Source organism: Apus apus, chromosome 16 (genome assembly GCF_020740795.1).
Source record: "Apus apus isolate bApuApu2 chromosome 16, bApuApu2.pri.cur, whole genome shotgun sequence".
NCBI lineage: Eukaryota > Metazoa > Chordata > Aves > Apodiformes > Apodidae > Apus > Apus apus.
In genome coordinates, this window is record NC_067297.1 from 5705944 (window position 1) to 5724085 (window position 18142).

The window sequence follows — 18142 nt, forward strand, 5'->3', positions numbered from 1 at the left end:
TAACCCCCGGTTTGCAGCCTGTGGTGGATGCAGCGTCAGGCTGAGGGGTGCGGGAGAAGACGAGCCTCTCTGCCCGGCAATCGCATCCCTCTCCCGCATCTCCCCGCCCTCCTCCCGCACCCTCCCGCCGAACCGGCGCTGCCGGAGCCTCCGGCGCCCCGAGGAGCCCGCTGGGCCCGGGGCAGCACTAGGCGGGGCCGCTGAGCCGGCAGCAGCCGCTGGGCCGGGCTCCGTGGGGCGGAGGCTCCGGCCATGAGCGCCGAGCGGGAGGCCGGGGCCTGCGCTGCGTTCTACGGGGCTCTGGGCATCGCGCAGCCCGTGCTCTCCTGCCTGAGCTGCCTGCGGCGATTCGCGGGGTAAGAGGACGGGGCCCTGGGGCCAGGGAACCCCGGCGGCGTTTCCCCGGGCCCAGCGGGTCCCCTGCGGATCCCCCGGCGCGGATCTCGGCGTGTCCCCGGGTGCGGATCCCCTGGGGACCCCGCGGCCCGGAGCCCCCGAGCATCCCCCGCTGCGGATTTCGCCACCCCCCCCCCCCGCCCCAGGCGCGGGGACCCCGCGGATTCCCCGGCCTGGAGCCCCCGTGTGTCCCCCGGTGCGGGTCTCGGCATGTCCTGGGCGTGGGGACCCGGCGTGGTTCCTCCACGGGCAGGTCCCCCCCACTTGTCCTCGTCCCCTTCCAGCTCACTTTGCAGCAACGGGGTAGTAAGTTTTGGGATTTTTTGTGCCCTCTTGCCCAGCCCCCAGCGCTTGGGTTTGCCAGAGCAGGCTGGGGTGTGGACTCTGAGCTTTGAGGAGCCCTCCCAACCCCCCAGGGCAGTGCTGTTGGGAGAGAGGAGCCTCTCAAAGGGGGGCATCCCTACCCCAAGCCAGATCAAGCTGGGGGTCCCCCACCCTCATCTCCACCACGATGAGGTACCCCCACCCCAATCCAAATGGAGCTGAGATAACCCCACTCTAATCTACATTGAGTAGGGGAGCCCAGTCCTAATCTCCACCAAGCTGGGGTATCCCCCACCCGAATCCCCACGGAGCCAGGGTATCCTCACCCCCATCCCTGTCCCGTTTCAGGAGTACTGCCAAGAGATGCAAGGACAAGCACCTGGAAGAGGCTCTTCTGCTGTCACGGTCACTGAGCGAGAGCCTGCGGGTGCTGGGTGAGGCAGAGGCACAGCCCCTGCTCCGCTGTGTCCTGGCTTTCCAGATGGAGGCAACAGGCAGCTCCAGTTCCTTCCAGAAACTGGAACAGGTCTGTAATGCAACCAGCTGGGCTGCAGCTTCAGAGCTGCTTTAGTCATACGTGCAAGCAGTGGTCTCATCCAGCTTTGCCTGCCACCAGGCCCTGGTGTGCTGGCTCCTCACCGGCCAAGGGGCCACGGTGACACCACAGAGCTCCCCTAAAAGTGCTCTGCAGCTGGGATTTCTCAGGGCTCTGGGCAGACCAGCTGACTCAGGGCATCTCTTGGCAGATTGTGACTCAGTTGGCAGTGGGGAAGGAAACCTTGCTGGCCCAGGAGGTGAACATGCTTCTGACTAGCCTGGTGCTGCAGGGAGAGGTGAGAGCACCCCAGGTGTGCAGTGGCATCAGCTTTTGTGGTGGCTTGGGTTGAGCCCATGTGTGACAGGGACCTCGTCGTTTGAGCTGTCCAGGGTCTGGGCTTCTCTTCCACTGTGCTGGGAGCTGCCTGTTGGAGCAGCCTTTTGCTCATCCCTGGGACAGCTTCTGGGACAGGCAGGACGCTCCTGCCCAGGGCAGCAAGCCTCAGTGTGTTGTCACACAGGGCAAACTGTCCTTCTGCCCCTGCAGGTGCTGTCTCCTGGAGACCTTCAGTCAGGTTAGTGTCTGCTCCTTTCTCTCTGGGGGCTTCTCCCAGCCCACACCACCAACACAGAGGATGCTCCCTTTCTACCCTGAACAAGTCCTCTGCACTCATGGGATGGAGAACAGGGATCACCCAGATCTGTGGGATCTCTGCAGAGGTTCCAGCAGCACTCAATGGCTCTGCCCACCCACCTGTGGCAGCTGGAAACCAGACAAGCCAAACCACCCCCTGCAACCCAGACCTCTTTCTCACCCCACTTACCAGCAATGTATCCCTTAGCTTAACTGGGAGCAGAGCCATCTCAGGGCATGGTGCCAGGGGCTGATGCTGTCCCCTTGCCCACAGTGTGCATGTTCCTGGAGGAGAGCAGCCTGGGTCGGCAGCACTGGCAACAGAACCTGCCCCTGCTGCTGCAGCACCTGGTCACCACCTTGCACTGGGTGCTGCAGAGCCAGCCCACACCCGGCAGCACATGGGACTACCTGGCTGTCAAGGTGAGAGCTGAGATTTGGAGCAGGGGGGAAGGATCAGTCCCTGCAAGGGCTGGCCAGGCACTGGCAGTGAGGTCCAGAGGGATGTGGCACACAGCACCGATCTGAATGGTTATCCCTGGGGAATCACTGCATTTTGGGGGGTGAGGGATGCTGACAGCCATCCCTGTGGCCCTCATCCCTCCTCTTCCTCCTCCAGGCCTGCCTCCAGCTCTTCCAGGCACTGCCAAAGGATGTGGCCCCCCTGGCATGGAGCACAGCAGGGAAGAGCGAAGCCCTGCAGAGCCTCTTGGGGCTGCTGCTGGAGGTGGCCTGGGGGAAGGTGCGTGAGGTCCCAGGGAGGGATGGTGCTGCCTGTCCCAAAGAGCAGAGCAATGCCATCCTTCCCAGGTGCTTTCCCCATTCTCCTCCTTGGGGGGAGCCTGCAGAGGCAGCCCAAATGCCTGGAGTGGCCAAGGGACTCTGCACAGTTGCCTGCTTGGGCATGGAGGGAGGGTTGAATGGGGTCTGGTTTTTAAATGATGTTTTGAGCTGTGCCTTTGCCTGCCCTGCCGTTCCAGGCCCCCAGCAAGGACACGCGGCTGCTGGCGGGCACAGCTCTGAGCATGTTGGTGAACACGGCCCTGCAGCCCGAGCACGGGGCCCAGGCTGTGCTGTCCCTCTTCCAGCTCCCTGACCCAGGTGCGTGCTCCATCCCAAGCTGAGGATGACCCCTAGCAAAGGGGACAGTGGGGACAGGTGTGTTGGGGTGCAGGACAGGAGCCTCTGCCAGCCACCACCAATCCAAGCCAGACTCTGCTGCTGTGCCCTGCTCTTGAGGTCCAGCAGCCCCAGATGCCACCAGCCACCTCCCATGGTCACTCTGGGCTGAGCCAAGGCAGTTCACTCTCAGAGCAGCATTTGGGTTTGACATCTTTCTGCCATCTAATGCAGCCATTTCCCACCAGGTGTGGGGGAGCTGAAGTTTGGGGAGTTGGTGGTGAAGGCTCCCCCCAGCGTGGAGCCAGATGGGCTGGAGAAGCTGGTGCTCACTAGGGGTTTGCTGACGTGCTGCAAGGCAGACATCCTCAGCTGCCAGCTGGAGAGCTTCACCAACAAGGTAGGAGAGAGCAGCCCAGTGGCCAGGGATTTGGAGGGCCCCCTGCGCAGGGCTGGCAGCCACTGGCTGGGGCTGTGGATCCCTGGGGGACAGAGCCAGGCTGCACAACTCCACACATCCCACATTAGCTATGAGCCTTCTTTTCCAAAGAAGCAGGGATTTCCCTCTCCTGGGAGGGGAGGCAAGAAGCCAAGCAGTGCAAAAGTAGCCCCAGTACAAGCAAAGCAGCAGCAGCATTTGGCCCCGGGCAAAGTGCAGCCTCCTTTTCCCATCTCCCCAGTCCTCAAGAGCTGAGGACTTCCAGACAGGGAATGAAGGCTAGCAAGAAACTGCTGTAAGAGCAGGAAAACCAGGGAGCACTCACCTGGCCTGTCTTTTGGTGGGGTTTTCTCACCTTGGAAAGCCTGTGCCTGCCTGTGCCTGAGCCACTGTGCTCCTGCAGGCCTGCCTGCTGCTGGACGTGGTCTTTCCTGCTGTGTGTGCCCTGACCAAGGAGCAGGACTGCCACTACTACTGCTTCCAAGGTAGGAGATGATGACTCTGCCATGCTGGGGGTTTCAAGGATTCGCTGTGCTCATGACACATGGAGTCCCCACAGCACTTCATCTTCTCCTGGAGAAGATGCTTTTCTGAATGTTGGTTTGGTTGATTTGGAAACTGCTGTTAACATCTGCTCCAGCCCAATGGACACTAACCTTCCGTGAGCCCCTGTGAACCTGACAGGGAACCGCTCCCCTTGGCACAGGGTGTGTGAGCCCACCAGCAGCCTGCACTGGCTCTGCCACAGGCAGGTCTTGGTTCGAGGGCTGCAGTGGTGCCCTCTGCTCTTGCAGCCTGTGCCCTGTGGCTGCAGCGGCTGCAGGGGAGCCTGCCTGCCCTCTGGCACCTGCTGGGAACCTGCCTCCTGGCCCAGGACACCAAGCTCCTCCAGCAGCTCACCCAGCTGGTGTGGGACAATGCCGAGATGCCGGTAAGGCTGGGGGGCCAACAGCCCATGTCACAGCAACTGGAAACAGCCCCTTCCCTGCCCATAACACATCCCTGCCTGTTAGCTCCCTCAACCAAATACAGTCCCCTTGCCCATGGCTGCCTGCAGCTGCCTTCCTCTGGCAGGGCTGGGGCACTCATCACACCTGGCCTCTGCAGAGTTGTGTCCCAGGGCTTTGTCCCCCCAAGGCAGCATCCACGGGTGCAGTCCTCACAGGCTGGCTCATCTCCTGCCATCCTCACATCCCCAGCTCCTAACCCCTGCTTACCAGCCAGTGCTGAAGTCCACTGCCACAGTGTCAAGGTTTAGCAGAGGCCTTGGTTTCTATAGAAATAAGTCTAAGCAAGAGCTTTCCTGCATACCAGACATACTGTGACCTTAGTAATAAATACAAACATCAAGCATTATCAATTCTAGAAGCAGATACTGTCTGAAAAATATGCTATCAACTTCAGAAAGTGCAGTCACTTAGAAGACAACTGAGAACTTAAAATACTAAAAAGCAAAATTGGTTCTGTCCAGGACACATGGGAAAGCCAAGAGTCTTTCCTCACGCAGTAAGGCAGGAGGAGGAACTTGCCCTAACCTCTTCTGCTCACCATCCTTCTCCCCCCAGGTGGAAGGAGTGTCCGAGTTCATTCACAGCTCCTTCCGACTGCTCCTGGAGATCTACCACCTTGAGTGCCAGCACTTCCAGGACCAGGAGAGACCCCTCTACCAACAGATGCTGCAGAGGGTCATCTCAATGCCATGGCAAATCAAAGCCAGATATGTGCCCCTGTGTGCCATTGTTCCCTATGTGGGCAGCCAGCAGGTAGGGAGGAGGGGGACAGGGAGGCTCAGTCCTGGCTGGCACTGCTGCTGGAGTGGCACAGGCTCTGTCTGCTGGTTGTCACCTTCCCCTGCCCAGCTCAGCCATGCAGGCAGGCAGCCTTCTCAGCCAGGGGGTCCATTTTAGCATCACCCCAGGGATAGCACCCCTGGTGGGGTGGTGACGTGCAGCAAACAATGATGCATCCCAGGGGACTGCTGTTAGGAAGGGGAGCTTAGGCAGCTGATGCCCACCAAAATTTGGCCAAAAGCAGCTTGGGGTGCCAGAGATGTTCAGCACCCTGGGTGGCCACAGATCTGTCCTTCACCGTATGGAGCCTTCAGCCAGGGACGGAATAGAATAATTTATACTGACACATCCCCTTATGAAGGTGTCGTCTGGCTTTCTCCCAGGTGCTGGATGCCTACCCGGACCTGCCGCAGCACCTCCTGAGCTGCCTCTCCACCAACCACCTGTGTCCCGCAGCCGCCGAGGTGTACAGGGCCCTGGTGCGGCAGCAGCGCGCCGAGGGGCAGGGCGGGGAGGCGGCCCTGGCAGAGCGGTGGGCTCGGACCTGGCTGCCCCTGCTCTCCCAGGCGCTCCGCTCCCCCCTGCCCATCCTGCAGAGCAACGCTGCCAACCACCTCCTCGCCTGGACCCTGCGGCAGCTCCCGGCTGCCCACGCAGCCCTGGCTGCCCAGTTCGGTGGGCAGGACACGGAGTCGCTCCGGGCTTGGGTGACGGTGCTGAAGGCTCAGAAGAGCGTGTCGGGGGTCCTGCCGCTGCGGGGCGAGAGGCTGGAGCGGCTCTGCTGCTGCCTGGGCAGCCGCGACGACAGCGTTCGGCTGGCGGCCCTGGGGCTCCTCTGCTGCAGCCCCAGCACCAACCGGCCCCTCTCGGGCACCGAGCTGCGGCTGCTGCGGGACTTCCTGCCCCTCAACCTCAACTGCGGCTCCTCCTCGTTCCGGCAGCTGCTGCAAGCGGCCGTGAGGAAGGCGCTGGTCCGGCTGCGGGACAGCTCGCTGGCCCTGCTGAGAGGGAAGGTGCCCCCGGGCACCCAGCCGGGCGAGGGAGCGGAGCAGCTCGCCCAGGCAGTAGGTGAGGTGGCCGCTCCCAGCAGCTCCATCACAGCCCTGGGGGAGTCGCCGGTGGGTGCTCAGCCCAGCGTTGCTCTCTGCCCGCAGACTTTGTGGAGTGGCTGCTGCAGCTCAGCATCGCCTCGCTCAGCCCGGGCTCCAACTACCAGAGGAAGAAGACGGCTCTGCTCCTCCTGGCTGCTGTTTTGGAGACCTGCACGGACACCTGGAGCCCCGACAGGAAAAAGGGTCAGCCCCCACGTGAGTATGGGCAGCCCATTTGGAGCATCACCCCTCAGCTGCAGGGGTACTCCCTGTCCCACCACCCTGTGTCCCCACCACAGGGACCATAGCCACGCTGCTGAGCTATGCCAGGCAGAGCAGCTGCTGGGACTTCTTCTCCCAGCCCAATTTGTTGGCACTGCTGAGTTGCTTGCAGGACAGCACTAATGAGGTGAGTCTTAATGGTTGTAAAGCCACCACCACCTGCTTCGACCCTGAGTGGGTTCAGAGGGGAAGGATGGTGGCCTTCCCACATGGTGGGCTTCCCTGCCTGCCCTGCCCCAGCTGCTTTACCCTCCATCTGGTGTCCCAATTCCCCTCACCTCTCCTGGCAGATCAGAGACTTGGCCTCAGAGTTGCTCGTCCGCTACTTCCCCGCCACGTTCCCAGAGCCCATCACCCTGGCTCTCTTCCAGCTGGCCCAGGATGCCTTGGGCAGCCCACGAGTGCAAGAGGCTGAAGCTGGAGCTGTGCTGATGAAGACCATCCTGCAGAAGTATGAGGTCCCAGCATCTCCCTCCCCACAGCAGCACAGCAGCTCCCCAGAGCATCAGCAGCACTGGTGTCTCACCAGGGTCTGCTTTTTATAGCTCAGAGCAGCCATGGCTTGGGGTTGAAATAGCCTTGCAGTGGAGAGCTGGGTAGGGTTGGGTGCAGGACCCTGAGCCAAGGGAGGACAGAGCTGCACAGCACAAGTTGGACAGAAAACTCATTCTCACAACAGCCTCTACCTTTTCCCCCAGGTCCGACAGCAGCATCATGAAGAGCCTGGCCCTGGAGGCTGAAGCAGCCCCAACGCTGCCCAGCCATGGTCTGTGCTTGGTTCAGCACCTTCTCCACATGCTGCAAACCCAGTACACCATGGCATGTCAGGACCTGCTGCAGGCAGCAGCCTCTGCACCAATGCACGGTACGTCCCCAGCCTGGGGCAGGGCAGCAGATCTCCTCCTTGGGAGCTTTGGAGCAGGCAGGACTAAGGCCACAACTGAGTGCTGGTGCCACATCCTTGCCTCAGTTTCCCTGTATTGGTGCTCCACCTGCCCAGCATGCCCATCACATCAGGGCCCTGCCTGTGAGCCATTCCAGCAGCAGGCTCAGTCAGGAGGGCTGGGGCTACACAGTGACCAGAGGTGGGTGTTTGTGCAGGAGCTATCACAGCCCTGCGGAGGTGCCTGCTCCAGGTGCCAGAGGTGGCTGCCTCCATGCGGGCAGCAGAGCTGAGGCAGAGCTGGCAGGAGCTCCTCACCCACCTCGTGACCACGGTGAGAGACATCACCTCCTTCCTCCTGGGTACTCTGCAGAGCCAGCAAGGCCCTGGTGCCACTGAGCAAGGTGAGCATGTTGCTGGGGGCGGGGGGGGGGGGGGGGGGGTGTGTGTGGCGAGACCAGCCCTAGGATCCTAGGGTCCTGGCAGCATCTCTCTCCCTCTGCCCCATGAAGCCCCACTCAGACCAGGCTTCTCCCTCCTGCAGCTGCTGCCCCATCATTCGCAGACATGGGGAATGCCATTGGCTCCCTCATCACACTGGGGAAAGGCCAGGGCCATGAGGAAGAGGAGGACTCAGTCCTGCTTTCAGAGGAGCACAGCCTGATCCTGACCTGCTGCTGGGTATCAGTGAAGGTAGGCACCCTCCCCATGGCACTGGGGAGAGGGGCATCCCAGCACCCACCACCCCCATCAAATGGGTTCTCCAGCTTCCCTTGGGACATTCACACTCCCTGGGAACAAACAAGGGGGAATCTCTGCCCTTACCTCAGAGCTTCCACAGACTAGAGACCCACCACCTTCTCCAAAAGCAGCCACCTCCCTGCCTGCCCTTATGTATCCCAGCTGGTTCCCAGGCACTGATGGACCCCAGCTGCAGCAGAGTCAGGCTCCTTGGCTTGCAGCCCTGCAGCCACCCATCACAGCTCCTTCTGACAGCCTGTCATGGCTTCTTCTCCACAGCCTCTCCAGTGGCTGCTTGGAAAAAGGCCATCTCTGCCATGCACACCTTGCAGCTGGCTGGGAAACAGCCTGTGCATGCTCCTGGACATCCCACAGGCTACACTGCCTGACAGTGCTGGCAATCAGGAGCGCCCACTGGGTTTCCCTGTGGCAGTGATAGTGGGGCAGGACAGGAACAGGGCACCAGTGACCTTCTGCTTCTCCCCAGGAGATAGGGCTGCTCCTGGGAGGCCTGGCTGAGCTGCTGCTGGCCCCGGAACTGCCAGCTGGATCAGGGACCCTCCTGCCACTCCCCACCCTGCAGATGGCTGCAAAGGTGTTCCAGGAAATCCTGCTGCGGTGTCGGCACTGGGTAAGAGCACATCCCACCTGGTGTGCTTGGTCCCTTGTTCCTCCTGCCCTGTCCTTGCCCCGGGCCAATAGCCAGGGGCTCTCCCCAGCATGCAGGGATGGCAAGTGCAGTGGGGCAGGGTCTGCACTGGGGCAGGATGTGGGGCATGGCTGGAAGCCAGCAGCTGAGATCCCAGTGCCAAACCCCATCACAGCCCCACACCGTCATGCCTTCCCGCTTTCTGTTTTCTTTTGGCAAAGAGGTTTTTGGGGGCCATGGGGGACTGGTGGGCACAGTTTGGGGGCGCAGGGGCCTGACACTGCTCTGCCCTAGGGAGCCGTGGAGGGCTGCAGCATGGGCTTCACCAAGTTTTGTGCTGCTCTGCTGAACCACCCAGACGCCGAGCTGCGGGCGATCCCACAGACCATGCTGGAACAGGTACTGTACTCATTCTGCCCCACATTCCCCTCACACCTCAGACTGTGCAGCTGGATCACCCATCCTGGGGACAAGCACCCACCTGGCAGCCAGGACACTGCAGTGCAGGGTTGGTGCAGCTGGCTCCCTCCTCTGCAGAGCAGCTGGAGGCTCCAGCCAGCAGGTTTCCAGCCATATCTAAGGTGGGTTTTGTTCCTCAGGGCTTAGAAGCACTGAGTGGCCCCCGGAGCAGCTCGATCACACGCCGTGCTGCTGGCTTCCCCATGCTCTTCCTCTGCATTGTCAGTGGGGAGGCCCCAGCCCAGGCACGGCCACTGCTAACCCGCTGCGTCCAGACACTGCTGGCTTTGGCCACCACAGCTCTGCCACAGGACTGGGACCAGACCCTTGACCTCCCACAGGTGAGCATGGTGGGCACCCAACTCCTGGCTGCTGAAGCCAACCTGAGGGCAGGGTGATCTGCACCAGATCCCTTAGTGGTGCCACACTGGTTATCCCAGCACAAGGTTGTGATATCTCATGGACCTTGGAGTGAACCAAAAGCCACATCCCTGATTGTGCTGGCTGTCCTGGGAACCTGAGAGCTCATGGCTCCTCAGCTTTCCCATGTCTTCCCACCACTGCTCCTCTGCATAGAGCCCCCTCACCTCCCCTCACTCCTGAGCCCTGCTCTCCCCAGGTGTGTGCCCTCCACGTGCTGCAGACCCTGGTCCGTGGCACAGGGCTGGGCAGCGCGCTGCTGCGGCACGTCACGCCGATGATGGCCCTGGCACTGCAGGGCTTGGGCTCGCCCTGCTGGGCCATGAGGAACGCAGCCATCCAGCTCTTCAGTGAGTACCGAGGGGAGGCAAGAGCCCTGCAGCTCTCTGGGGCTTGAAGTCCGGGCAGAGCGAAGCCAGGAGGGGTCAGGCAGAGGGTGGATGAACCCTGATGCTGCTTTCTGCCCTGTTCTGGCAGGTGCCCTCATGTCCCGGCTGCTGGGCCAGCAGCGGAGCTGTGGGGAGGGCTGCCCAGCAGAGGGGGTGAGCCTGCAGGCCTTCCTCGGGCAGCACCCCGAGCTGGGTGATGTGCTGCTGAGCCAGCTGGGGGCGGCCACAGCGCCCGTGCTGGAGGGGCCCTGCCTGCACCCTGCCCTCCACGCCGTCCTCACCCTCCTGGCTCAACTGCAGCCCGGCGCTGATGGCCCCGGCAGGTGAGGGGGCAGCCGGGATGCTCTGCACCGGCCATGGGCTCCTGTAGCAGGAGGTGATCCTGCAGTGTTGGGGCTGCCCCAGGCTCTCGGCGGGTGGGGTTTCACTCCAGCTGGAGCATCTCTGCATGCATGGTCCCCTTTTGCTCCACAGCCCCTCTGCTCGCTTCCTGGAGCCGCTGCTGGGGCTGGTGGGGAGCCCCATCTACGCCGTACGAGCGATGGCCGCTAAGGCACTGGTGCCGGTCGTCCCACCCCCCCAGCGCCGGGGGCTCCTGCTGCAGCTGGCCCGGCAGCTGCCCCCCGCGCCCGGGGGGGTCCGCTCGCACAACGCCGTCCACGGGCGCCTGCTGCAGATGCGGGCGCTGCTGGCCCCTGCCCCAGGCACCGAGGGGTGAGTAGTCCCCTGCAGTCGCTCTGTACCAAAATGCAGCTTATTGGCTGAAAAAGCCCGTGCCCAGCCCAGCGCCGTGGGTTCCGTGGTGAGGCCCCGCATCTCCCCGCAGGCAGCCGGCCGAGGCGCTGCGCCCCGTGGCTCTGCAGCTGGAGGAGCGGGGCTGGCTGCTCAGCCCTGCCCAGCGCTGCCCGCTGCTCCGCGCCGCCTTCCTCCAGGTGCTCGCCCTCCTGCCCGCATCCCTGAGCCCCGGCTTTGCCCAGAGCATCCGCGACGCTGTCAGCACGGAGCTGGGCAGCCCCCTGCCGGGGGGCAAACCGGGATGTGCCGAGCTGCAGGTAGCGCTGCCTGCCGGGGAAACCACAGCCGTGGCCTCCCTGACAGCCCGAGGGAGGGAGGTGGGGACCCCCTACTCAAGGGGCACACGCTTCACTCGAGGCTGAGTGCTGGAAGGTAGATCCTGTTTTTTCTTCCAGGTGGGCTTGGCCACCCTCCACCAAAGCATGGCCCGCTTCGCGTGCAGCGAGGCAGCCCGGCTGGGGGACAGCGGGTGGATTGGCACTGTCTGCTCGCTTCTCCGGCAGCCGAATTCCGATGTCCAGGTTGCCATCCTGAGCTGGGTGATCGACAGGGAGGGAGGAACACGCAAGGAGCTGGAGAAGGCTCTTGGGCTGGCGCTGCTGGTATGATGAGGCTCAAAACTCACCGAGTAAAGCAGAGGGTCCCCCCATGCACTGTGCAGATGGGATCCCGGGTGCTCCCTGGGAAGCACAGTGCTCCCCAAGCTGAGGGCAATTGGGTGCATGTTGCTTGTCCAGTGTGCTGAGGTCGCCACCCCGTGGTGCCGTAGGCAATAATCATTTACCTTCTTATTGTCAACTAGGAGAGCTTGGGGTCGGTGCTGCAAGAGAGAAAGGACAAAGAGTTCCTGAGATTGTACCTTGAGGCTTTGCTGCATCTTTACAGAGATCCTTCATCATGGTCCCAGGAAGCTTCCAGTAAGCTCCAGGGCTCATCAGCAGCATGTCTGGAGATGCTGCTGGACATGATGGAGGCTGAGAGTGCTGGCCCAGACCTCCTCTTCCAGGCACTGTGTGCCACCAGCCTGCTGCTCGCCAACCGGTAGGTCCCTGCTGCTGCAGGGGTGGCTCTGCCTGACCCTTCCATAAGATGTCTCCTTAGTTCTTGCTGGAAACAGAGCCACAACTTCTTGCGTGCAAATTACAGCCAGCTTTGCACCTGGGTCCTACAGTCTCAGGGCAGCTGGTGGTTTTTCGGACGGAGCTAGAAGGTGTGCCTGAGTTCCCTCTTCTTTCCTGGCCTCTGACAGGTTTGAGGACGAGGACAGCACCCTGGTTGAGAGATGGTGCAGGGTGCTGGAGTGGTGCAGCCGTTCTGCTTCGCCCGAAGTGCTGCGGCTGGCGGCCGCCCGCTCCCTGCAGGCTGCCGGTGCTGCCGTGGTGCGGCGGTCCCTGCGCGCCCGGCCCGGCCCCGCGGCTCTGCGGTGAGTCCTGGCAGGGGGCAGCACCGCCTGCAGCCCCGAGGTGTTGCAGGGGTAACTCAGCAAGCAGCTAAATATCACACAGCTACTCACTTACTCTCCCCCACCCCAGCCCCGGAGAGAATTGGAAAGGAAAAGGTTGAGATAAAATACATTTAATGATTGAAATATAATATTAATAGAGTACACAACCAAGGGATGCACAGTGCAGCTGCTCACCACCCACTGGCCAATGCCCAGCCTGACCCTGGCTACTGATTCAGGAGGAGAGAAACCTCAAACTCGCAATCCAGGAAGAGAAACTTCCCAGCCAACTCTCAGCTATGTATTGAGCATGATATGGCAGTTGGGACCCATTGCTCTGGCTATGCTCCTTACCAGCTTCTTGTGCAGTCATGTGCTAGCAAAGCATGGGAAGTTGCAAAGTCCTTGATTTCATCTAAAACCATCAGTGTATTATCAACATTCTTCTCATAACAAGTCCCATGCTAAATCTAAAACATGGTGCCATTCTAGCTCCTAAGAAAAAATTAGTTCTAGCCCAGCCAAAGCCAGGACAGCAAATTAATAGACTGACCCTGCGAAAGGTGATGTCCTCTGGGATTAAAGAAAGCTCCACTCATTAAAAAGCCTAAGAGTTTGCAGCCTACATAAAATTTGTGGGTGGCATTTTAATAGAAGCAGACAGTCTCATTGAGCATTAAGCTGCATTGATGGCTCCCTTGATTTCTGTCTGGCCCCTGCCCACCTTAGCAGTGAGCTCTTGGGCAGTGCTTGTACCTTTCACGACTCAGAAGACTCCTTCAGGGAAGCATTGCCCAGCAGGGGGGTCTCATCCTTCTCCGCTCTTCAAGCAAGCTGGGGATGTTCTGGGGAGTGCAGTGGCCTTCCCATCCCTTCTCTTCTCTTTCCCCAGGCTGGTAAATGTGGGCATTCACCTTCTGCAAGATGAGGAGCGGGAGGTCCGGCACGAGGCCTCAGGTTTTGCCAGCCTCCTGAGGCCAGACCCCAGCCTGGCACTCCGAGATGGCTGCATCCTTGTGCAGGACAACGTGGGGCTCCTGGACCTCCTGCATCTCCTCCTGGCAGAGTTTGGGGAGCTCCCTGAAACCTTTGACTTGCTGCTGCAGCATCTCCCCATCCTAGATCTCAGGAGCATCGTGGAGGAGCTGGAGGACAACAAGTGAGTTGCCAGACCCTTGGGCTGGGTATGAGGGAGCATGGGGTGGCATGGGGCTGGCCCTCAGCTTCATTTTGCACCTTGGTTACTCCCCAGAGCCAGCAGCCTCTACAAGGAAGATGAACCCAATGTGTTTGCGGAGCCGGCTGTCCTGGGCCGCCAGCTGCTCCCTGTCCTGCTGCAGCTCCTGGAGAAGGCTGCCACCAGCCACCCGCTCCATGCCTCAGCCCTGAGCTGGCTGGCAGCCACGGGCCCTGGTGTCCTGCGTGACCTGCGGTACTGCCAGCACCACTGGAGCCGAGGTATGGCACCACATGGAGCCCCCGGGACAGGCCAGCTGTGTCCCCATCCTGCAGGCTGTCTCAGCCTGCTGGGGACCCTGCTGCACTCACAGCTCTTCTGCCCTCTCTCCGCAGAGGCTGCTGCCCACCTGGGGATGAAGGCGCTGGGCTGTGCCAAGCTGCAGGTGGCCGTGACCGTGCTGCTGGTGAGGGCCCGGCTGGTGGCACAGGCACTGCATGTGCTGGGGGAAAGTGCTGCTGCTGTGCCAGGGCTGGGCTGTGGCACCCAGGAGCTGGAACAGGAGCTGGAACTGGTGCAGGGGCTGCTGGCACAACACGGGCTGGCTCCTGTGCTGAGCCAGGACAAGGTGCTGGGGGAGCCAGGACCACCATCTGGGGCAGCCTGACACCTCTGGGCATGGAGTGGCATCATGGCAAGCCCCACAGCCACGAGGCTGCTGGCTCATGCTGCCACGTTCCTTCATTTGCTGGAAATTTTCTGTGGCCCCCAGCTGGGACTACAGGTTTGGTGGTGTAACTCAGGGGAACTCAACTTGCTGTGCAGGACACACTCCCTTTGTTCCCAATGTTTTATAACTCTCCACGCTGAGGACACAGGTACAGCATCACCTTGGGCTGTTCCAGCACTGCTGCTGCAGGATCCCTGTCCTCAGTCCGGCTGGGAGGAGGAGATGTGCACCCTGGAGCCCTCACACCCTCTTGTGCTGCTTGACTCCCAGCACCTTTTTTTAAACCAGCAGTTTGGCTCCTCTTTTGTGGCTGACCTGGGCTATATTATCGCAAATAAAGAAGCCAAGAATACACTGTTGTGGTTTGACCTGCAGGCAGCTAAATACCGTGCAGCCACTCGCTCCCTCTGCCCAGGAGCCCCGAGGAGTGGGGCAGAGAATGGGGAAGGTAAAAGTAAAGAGACTCGTGGGTTGAGATAATAACAATTTAATAATAATTTAATAATTGATATATACTACTACTAATCATAATAGACTATACAACCAAGTGATGCACAGTGCAGCTGCTCACCACCCACTGGCCAATGCCCAGCCTGGCCCTGGCTACCGATCCTGGAGGAGAGAAACCCCAAACCCACAATCCAGGAAGACAAAGAAACTTCCCAGCCAACATTCCTCTATGACTGAGCATGACGTGGCATGATATGGGAAACTCCACTGACCAGCTGGGACCTGTTGCTCTGGCTATGCTCCCTACCAGCTTCTTGTGCACCCGAGCACTAGCAAAGCACAGAAAGTTGCAAAGTCCTTGATTTTTTAGCAACAACCCAAACCATCAGTGTATTATCAACATTCTTCTCATAACAAGTCCCATGCTAAACCCCAAACATGGTGCTATTCTAGCTCCTAAGAAAAAAATTAGCTCTAGCCCAGCCAAAACCAGAACAGGGTGCTGGGTCTCCTCTGCACCCTACCTGCCAGAACTACGTCCCCTCTACACCCCCATACAAAACCATGGTCCCTCTGCAGTTCTCCTAGAGCCGTGGCTCCTCTGCATTCCCTTTGCCCTACTGCTGTGTCCCCTCTGCAACTGTGGTCCCTTTGTACCCCTCCCCCCCCCAGCCATTATCCTTTCCGCCCCCCAACCATAGCCCCTTTACAGCCCACCATCCACCGAGAAAACATCACAACCTCTTGTGCTACCTCAGAGCCAGCATTTTCCAACTTTTCCCCCGTTTCTCCCCCCATTTTTCCTCCTCCCCAGCTCTGGCTGTGCTCCCTACATCTCCTCGTGCACCCACACACTAGCAAAGCACGGGAAGTTGAAAGCTCCTTCATTTCTTATCAACAACTCAGAACATCGGTGTATTATCAACATTCTTCTCATACCAAACCCCACAGTAAATCCCAAACATGCCGCTATTCTAGCTCCTAAGAGGAAAATCAGCGCTATCCCAGCCGAAACCGGGGACACATCCCCAGCGATGTAATTTCCCTGCTCCAGACGAGTATCGGGATTGGGAAGCCGGGGGGGGAGCCAAACACCGCATCAGGCTCCATCCCCAAACCCTCAAACAATCCCCCGGAACACTCAGCCCCGCTCAGGGCTGCGGGCAGAGGATGGGCAAGGGAGGAACCAGGGCCTGGTTGAGTCCCCCCGGCCCGGAGTCGCCCCGTTACCGCCCCGGTACCGGCCCCGCCCCGGCGCGGAGCAGGAAGCGGCCACATCCGCTTCCCGCGGAATCCGCCCGGCATCGGGGGGGGGCGGCGGCAGCGAGGACCCCGCCGGGCTCGAGGAGCAGCGGGGGACACACGCCAGCATCAGAGCCCCGGGGCAGCCGGCCTTGCTGGGCTCCGGGCAGTGCCGCCGCCCCGGCTTCCTGAGCGGAGCGCATCCCGACACTTCCTCGACCTCCATCCTCGCCCCTTCCTCGTCCGCCGCAAGGGCACCACGAGTATTTCTATGCCAAAGCGCCTCAGGTTCTCGGAGGAGGAGAAATTCCTCATCCTGGAAGAGGTCAGCCTCCGCAAGGACATCTTGATCCCCAAAAGCGGCCGGTACAAGGACACGCCAGCCCGGCAGCGCGCCTGGGAGGAGATGGCAGCCGCTGTCAGGTAGTCAGGAGTCAGGGAGTATCTTGGCCACCTCTGTCAAAAGAGCAGCCGGGGAGGACACAGGAACAATTAAAGACGCCCCAGGACAGGCAGTGGGTATGGCAGCGTGGGGGTGCGGTCAGGCAGGAGGGGGTGGGTATCCCCACATTACCTTTGGCCGTGCTGCAGGTCGGGTGCTCTCCCAGGCAGCCGCGGCGCTGCTTGAGGTCGGGACAGGGCTCCCCTCCGTGCCGGGGCGGGATGGTGACCTGGCGGCTGCGGGCCTTGCTGCCGACCCCGCACGGGGAGCTGCACCCGCTCCACGGCCCCCAGGGCCCCACCGCACAGCCCACCGCTGCCGGCGGGCCAGGGGAGGGGGCAGGACACAGGAGGGGAAAGAGAGCTTCGATGGCGTGAAGGATGGAAGGAGAGCCGGGGAGATGCAGCATAGGGGGAGAAGGGAGGCAGGAGACGGGGCAGGGTGGCCCTGGTGGCCCCCCTCCCCCGACCCCCGGGCAGAGGCCGCCCCGCCGGCGCGGGGCCGTTGTGCCCCGCTTCCGCAAGCCTTTATCCCGCACCGCAAGCCTTTATCCCGCACCGCTGCCGCGGCTCTGCATCGCGCTGAGCTGGGACCGCGCTAATCTCCCTGAAGATTAGGGATGGCTGACTGCTGCAATTGTCCCCGGGGCCGCAGCGATGTTTAGGCCCCCAGGGTGGGCTGGGTCTCTCCCCAAGAGAGCCCTCCCTCCAAGCCCAGACTCACAGTTTGTCACCCTCAGTGCAGATCCCGGTTCCTGTGCCCCAGTGCAAGGCAACGCCCCCCGCAGGAGCGATGCCGGGGCTTGTCCCACCCAGGTCCCACACTGATGGCTCCAAGCCTTTGCAACGACAGTGCTGCTGTCGTCCTGTTACTCTCAGCTGCAGACCAGAGGCCACCCCTGCAGGGTCTCTTACTGCACAGGAGCAGCCAGACATTCAGCATGGAAGAAAGCAGAAAATTGGGATATTGCTCCAAATCCAGCCCAGCTGGCATCCCCAGACACCCTTCCTTATGACTCCAAGCATGGGGCTAACAGGTAATTAGCAAACACCTGCCACCAAATGCAGCAGCCCAGGCTGGCATCTCCAGCCCCAAGGCTGCTTCCCTGGCATGGGATCCTGCCAGTGCTGTGCCATCCCACCCCAGCACTCACCAGCACGGCGGCACACGGTGTGATAGTCCTGGCAGCAGTCACCTGTCCTCTCACAGTATGAGTCACAGTAGCAGCGCGACTGGTGGGCACCTGGGGCCCAGCAGGCATTGTTCCTGCCTGGGCAGCACCGGTGCCAGCAGCCACCCGTGGCACCCACCAGGTAGCCGGTGGCCAGCAGCCAGCTCCCGCAGAGCAGCAGGCCCCACATGGCACCAGATCCCCACAAACCACTGAGTGACAGCTTTCCCACTTCCCCCCACACTGGTGAACACTGGGTGAGCAGCAAGGGCTGGAGCCCTGGCTGCACCGCCCCTGGGCTGGGCAGGGGGACAAAGCCTGTTCCCTTCTGCTCCACTGACCCTCGCTGTCCCAGCTCTTTGCTCTGCAGCCAGGGTGAGGAATTAATAAAATTAACTGGGATAAGTTAATAAAATGCTGTACATGGGACAATGCAATCCTGAAGCTACCCAGGAGCAGCGGTGAAGGGGCACTGCTGGGTTGAAGCTGATGCTCCCCCAGGAGCACCTTCTCAGCCTTGGAAGGCAGCAGGACTGGG

At 61.2% G+C, this 18142-nt stretch overlaps 2 protein-coding genes across 5 annotated transcripts; one reads left to right on the top strand and one right to left on the bottom strand.

Annotated features, from left to right (window-relative positions):
* The first annotated feature begins 248 nt into the window (after window positions 1-248).
* Window positions 249-14651, top strand: LOC127391461 (thyroid adenoma-associated protein homolog). 4 transcript variants are annotated; one of them, XM_051634256.1, is made up of 31 exons: window positions 249-356; window positions 1069-1246; window positions 1467-1568; window positions 1805-1832; window positions 2166-2314; window positions 2511-2633; window positions 2872-2992; window positions 3259-3410; window positions 3853-3934; window positions 4244-4380; window positions 5015-5212; window positions 5623-6307; window positions 6394-6546; window positions 6630-6739; window positions 6903-7063; window positions 7311-7477; window positions 7714-7899; window positions 8040-8188; window positions 8724-8867; window positions 9180-9284; window positions 9485-9685; window positions 9964-10114; window positions 10242-10476; window positions 10628-10867; window positions 10980-11205; window positions 11344-11550; window positions 11751-11989; window positions 12198-12371; window positions 13285-13551; window positions 13645-13850; window positions 13965-14651. In XM_051634256.1, the coding sequence occupies exons 1-31, from the start codon at window positions 253-255 to the stop codon at window positions 14234-14236; spliced, it is 5652 nt and encodes a 1883-aa protein (XP_051490216.1). In that variant the 5' UTR covers window positions 249-252; the 3' UTR covers window positions 14237-14651. The 4 variants fall into 4 exon arrangements, with proteins under 4 accessions (XP_051490216.1, XP_051490218.1, XP_051490217.1 ...); XM_051634258.1 differs by having other exon boundaries at window positions 11452-11550; XM_051634257.1 differs by having other exon boundaries at window positions 1467-1553.
* An 805-nt stretch (window positions 14652-15456) lies between these two features.
* On the bottom strand, window positions 15457-18137 carry LOC127391305 (somatomedin-B and thrombospondin type-1 domain-containing protein-like). The gene is made up of 3 exons (XM_051633893.1): window positions 17587-18137; window positions 16566-16748; window positions 15457-16447 (listed from the first exon to the last, which is right to left on the bottom strand). The coding sequence occupies exons 1-3, from the start codon at window positions 17792-17794 to the stop codon at window positions 16419-16421; spliced, it is 420 nt and encodes a 139-aa protein (XP_051489853.1). The 5' UTR covers window positions 17795-18137; the 3' UTR covers window positions 15457-16418.
* Window positions 18138-18142: the final 5 nt, after the last annotated feature.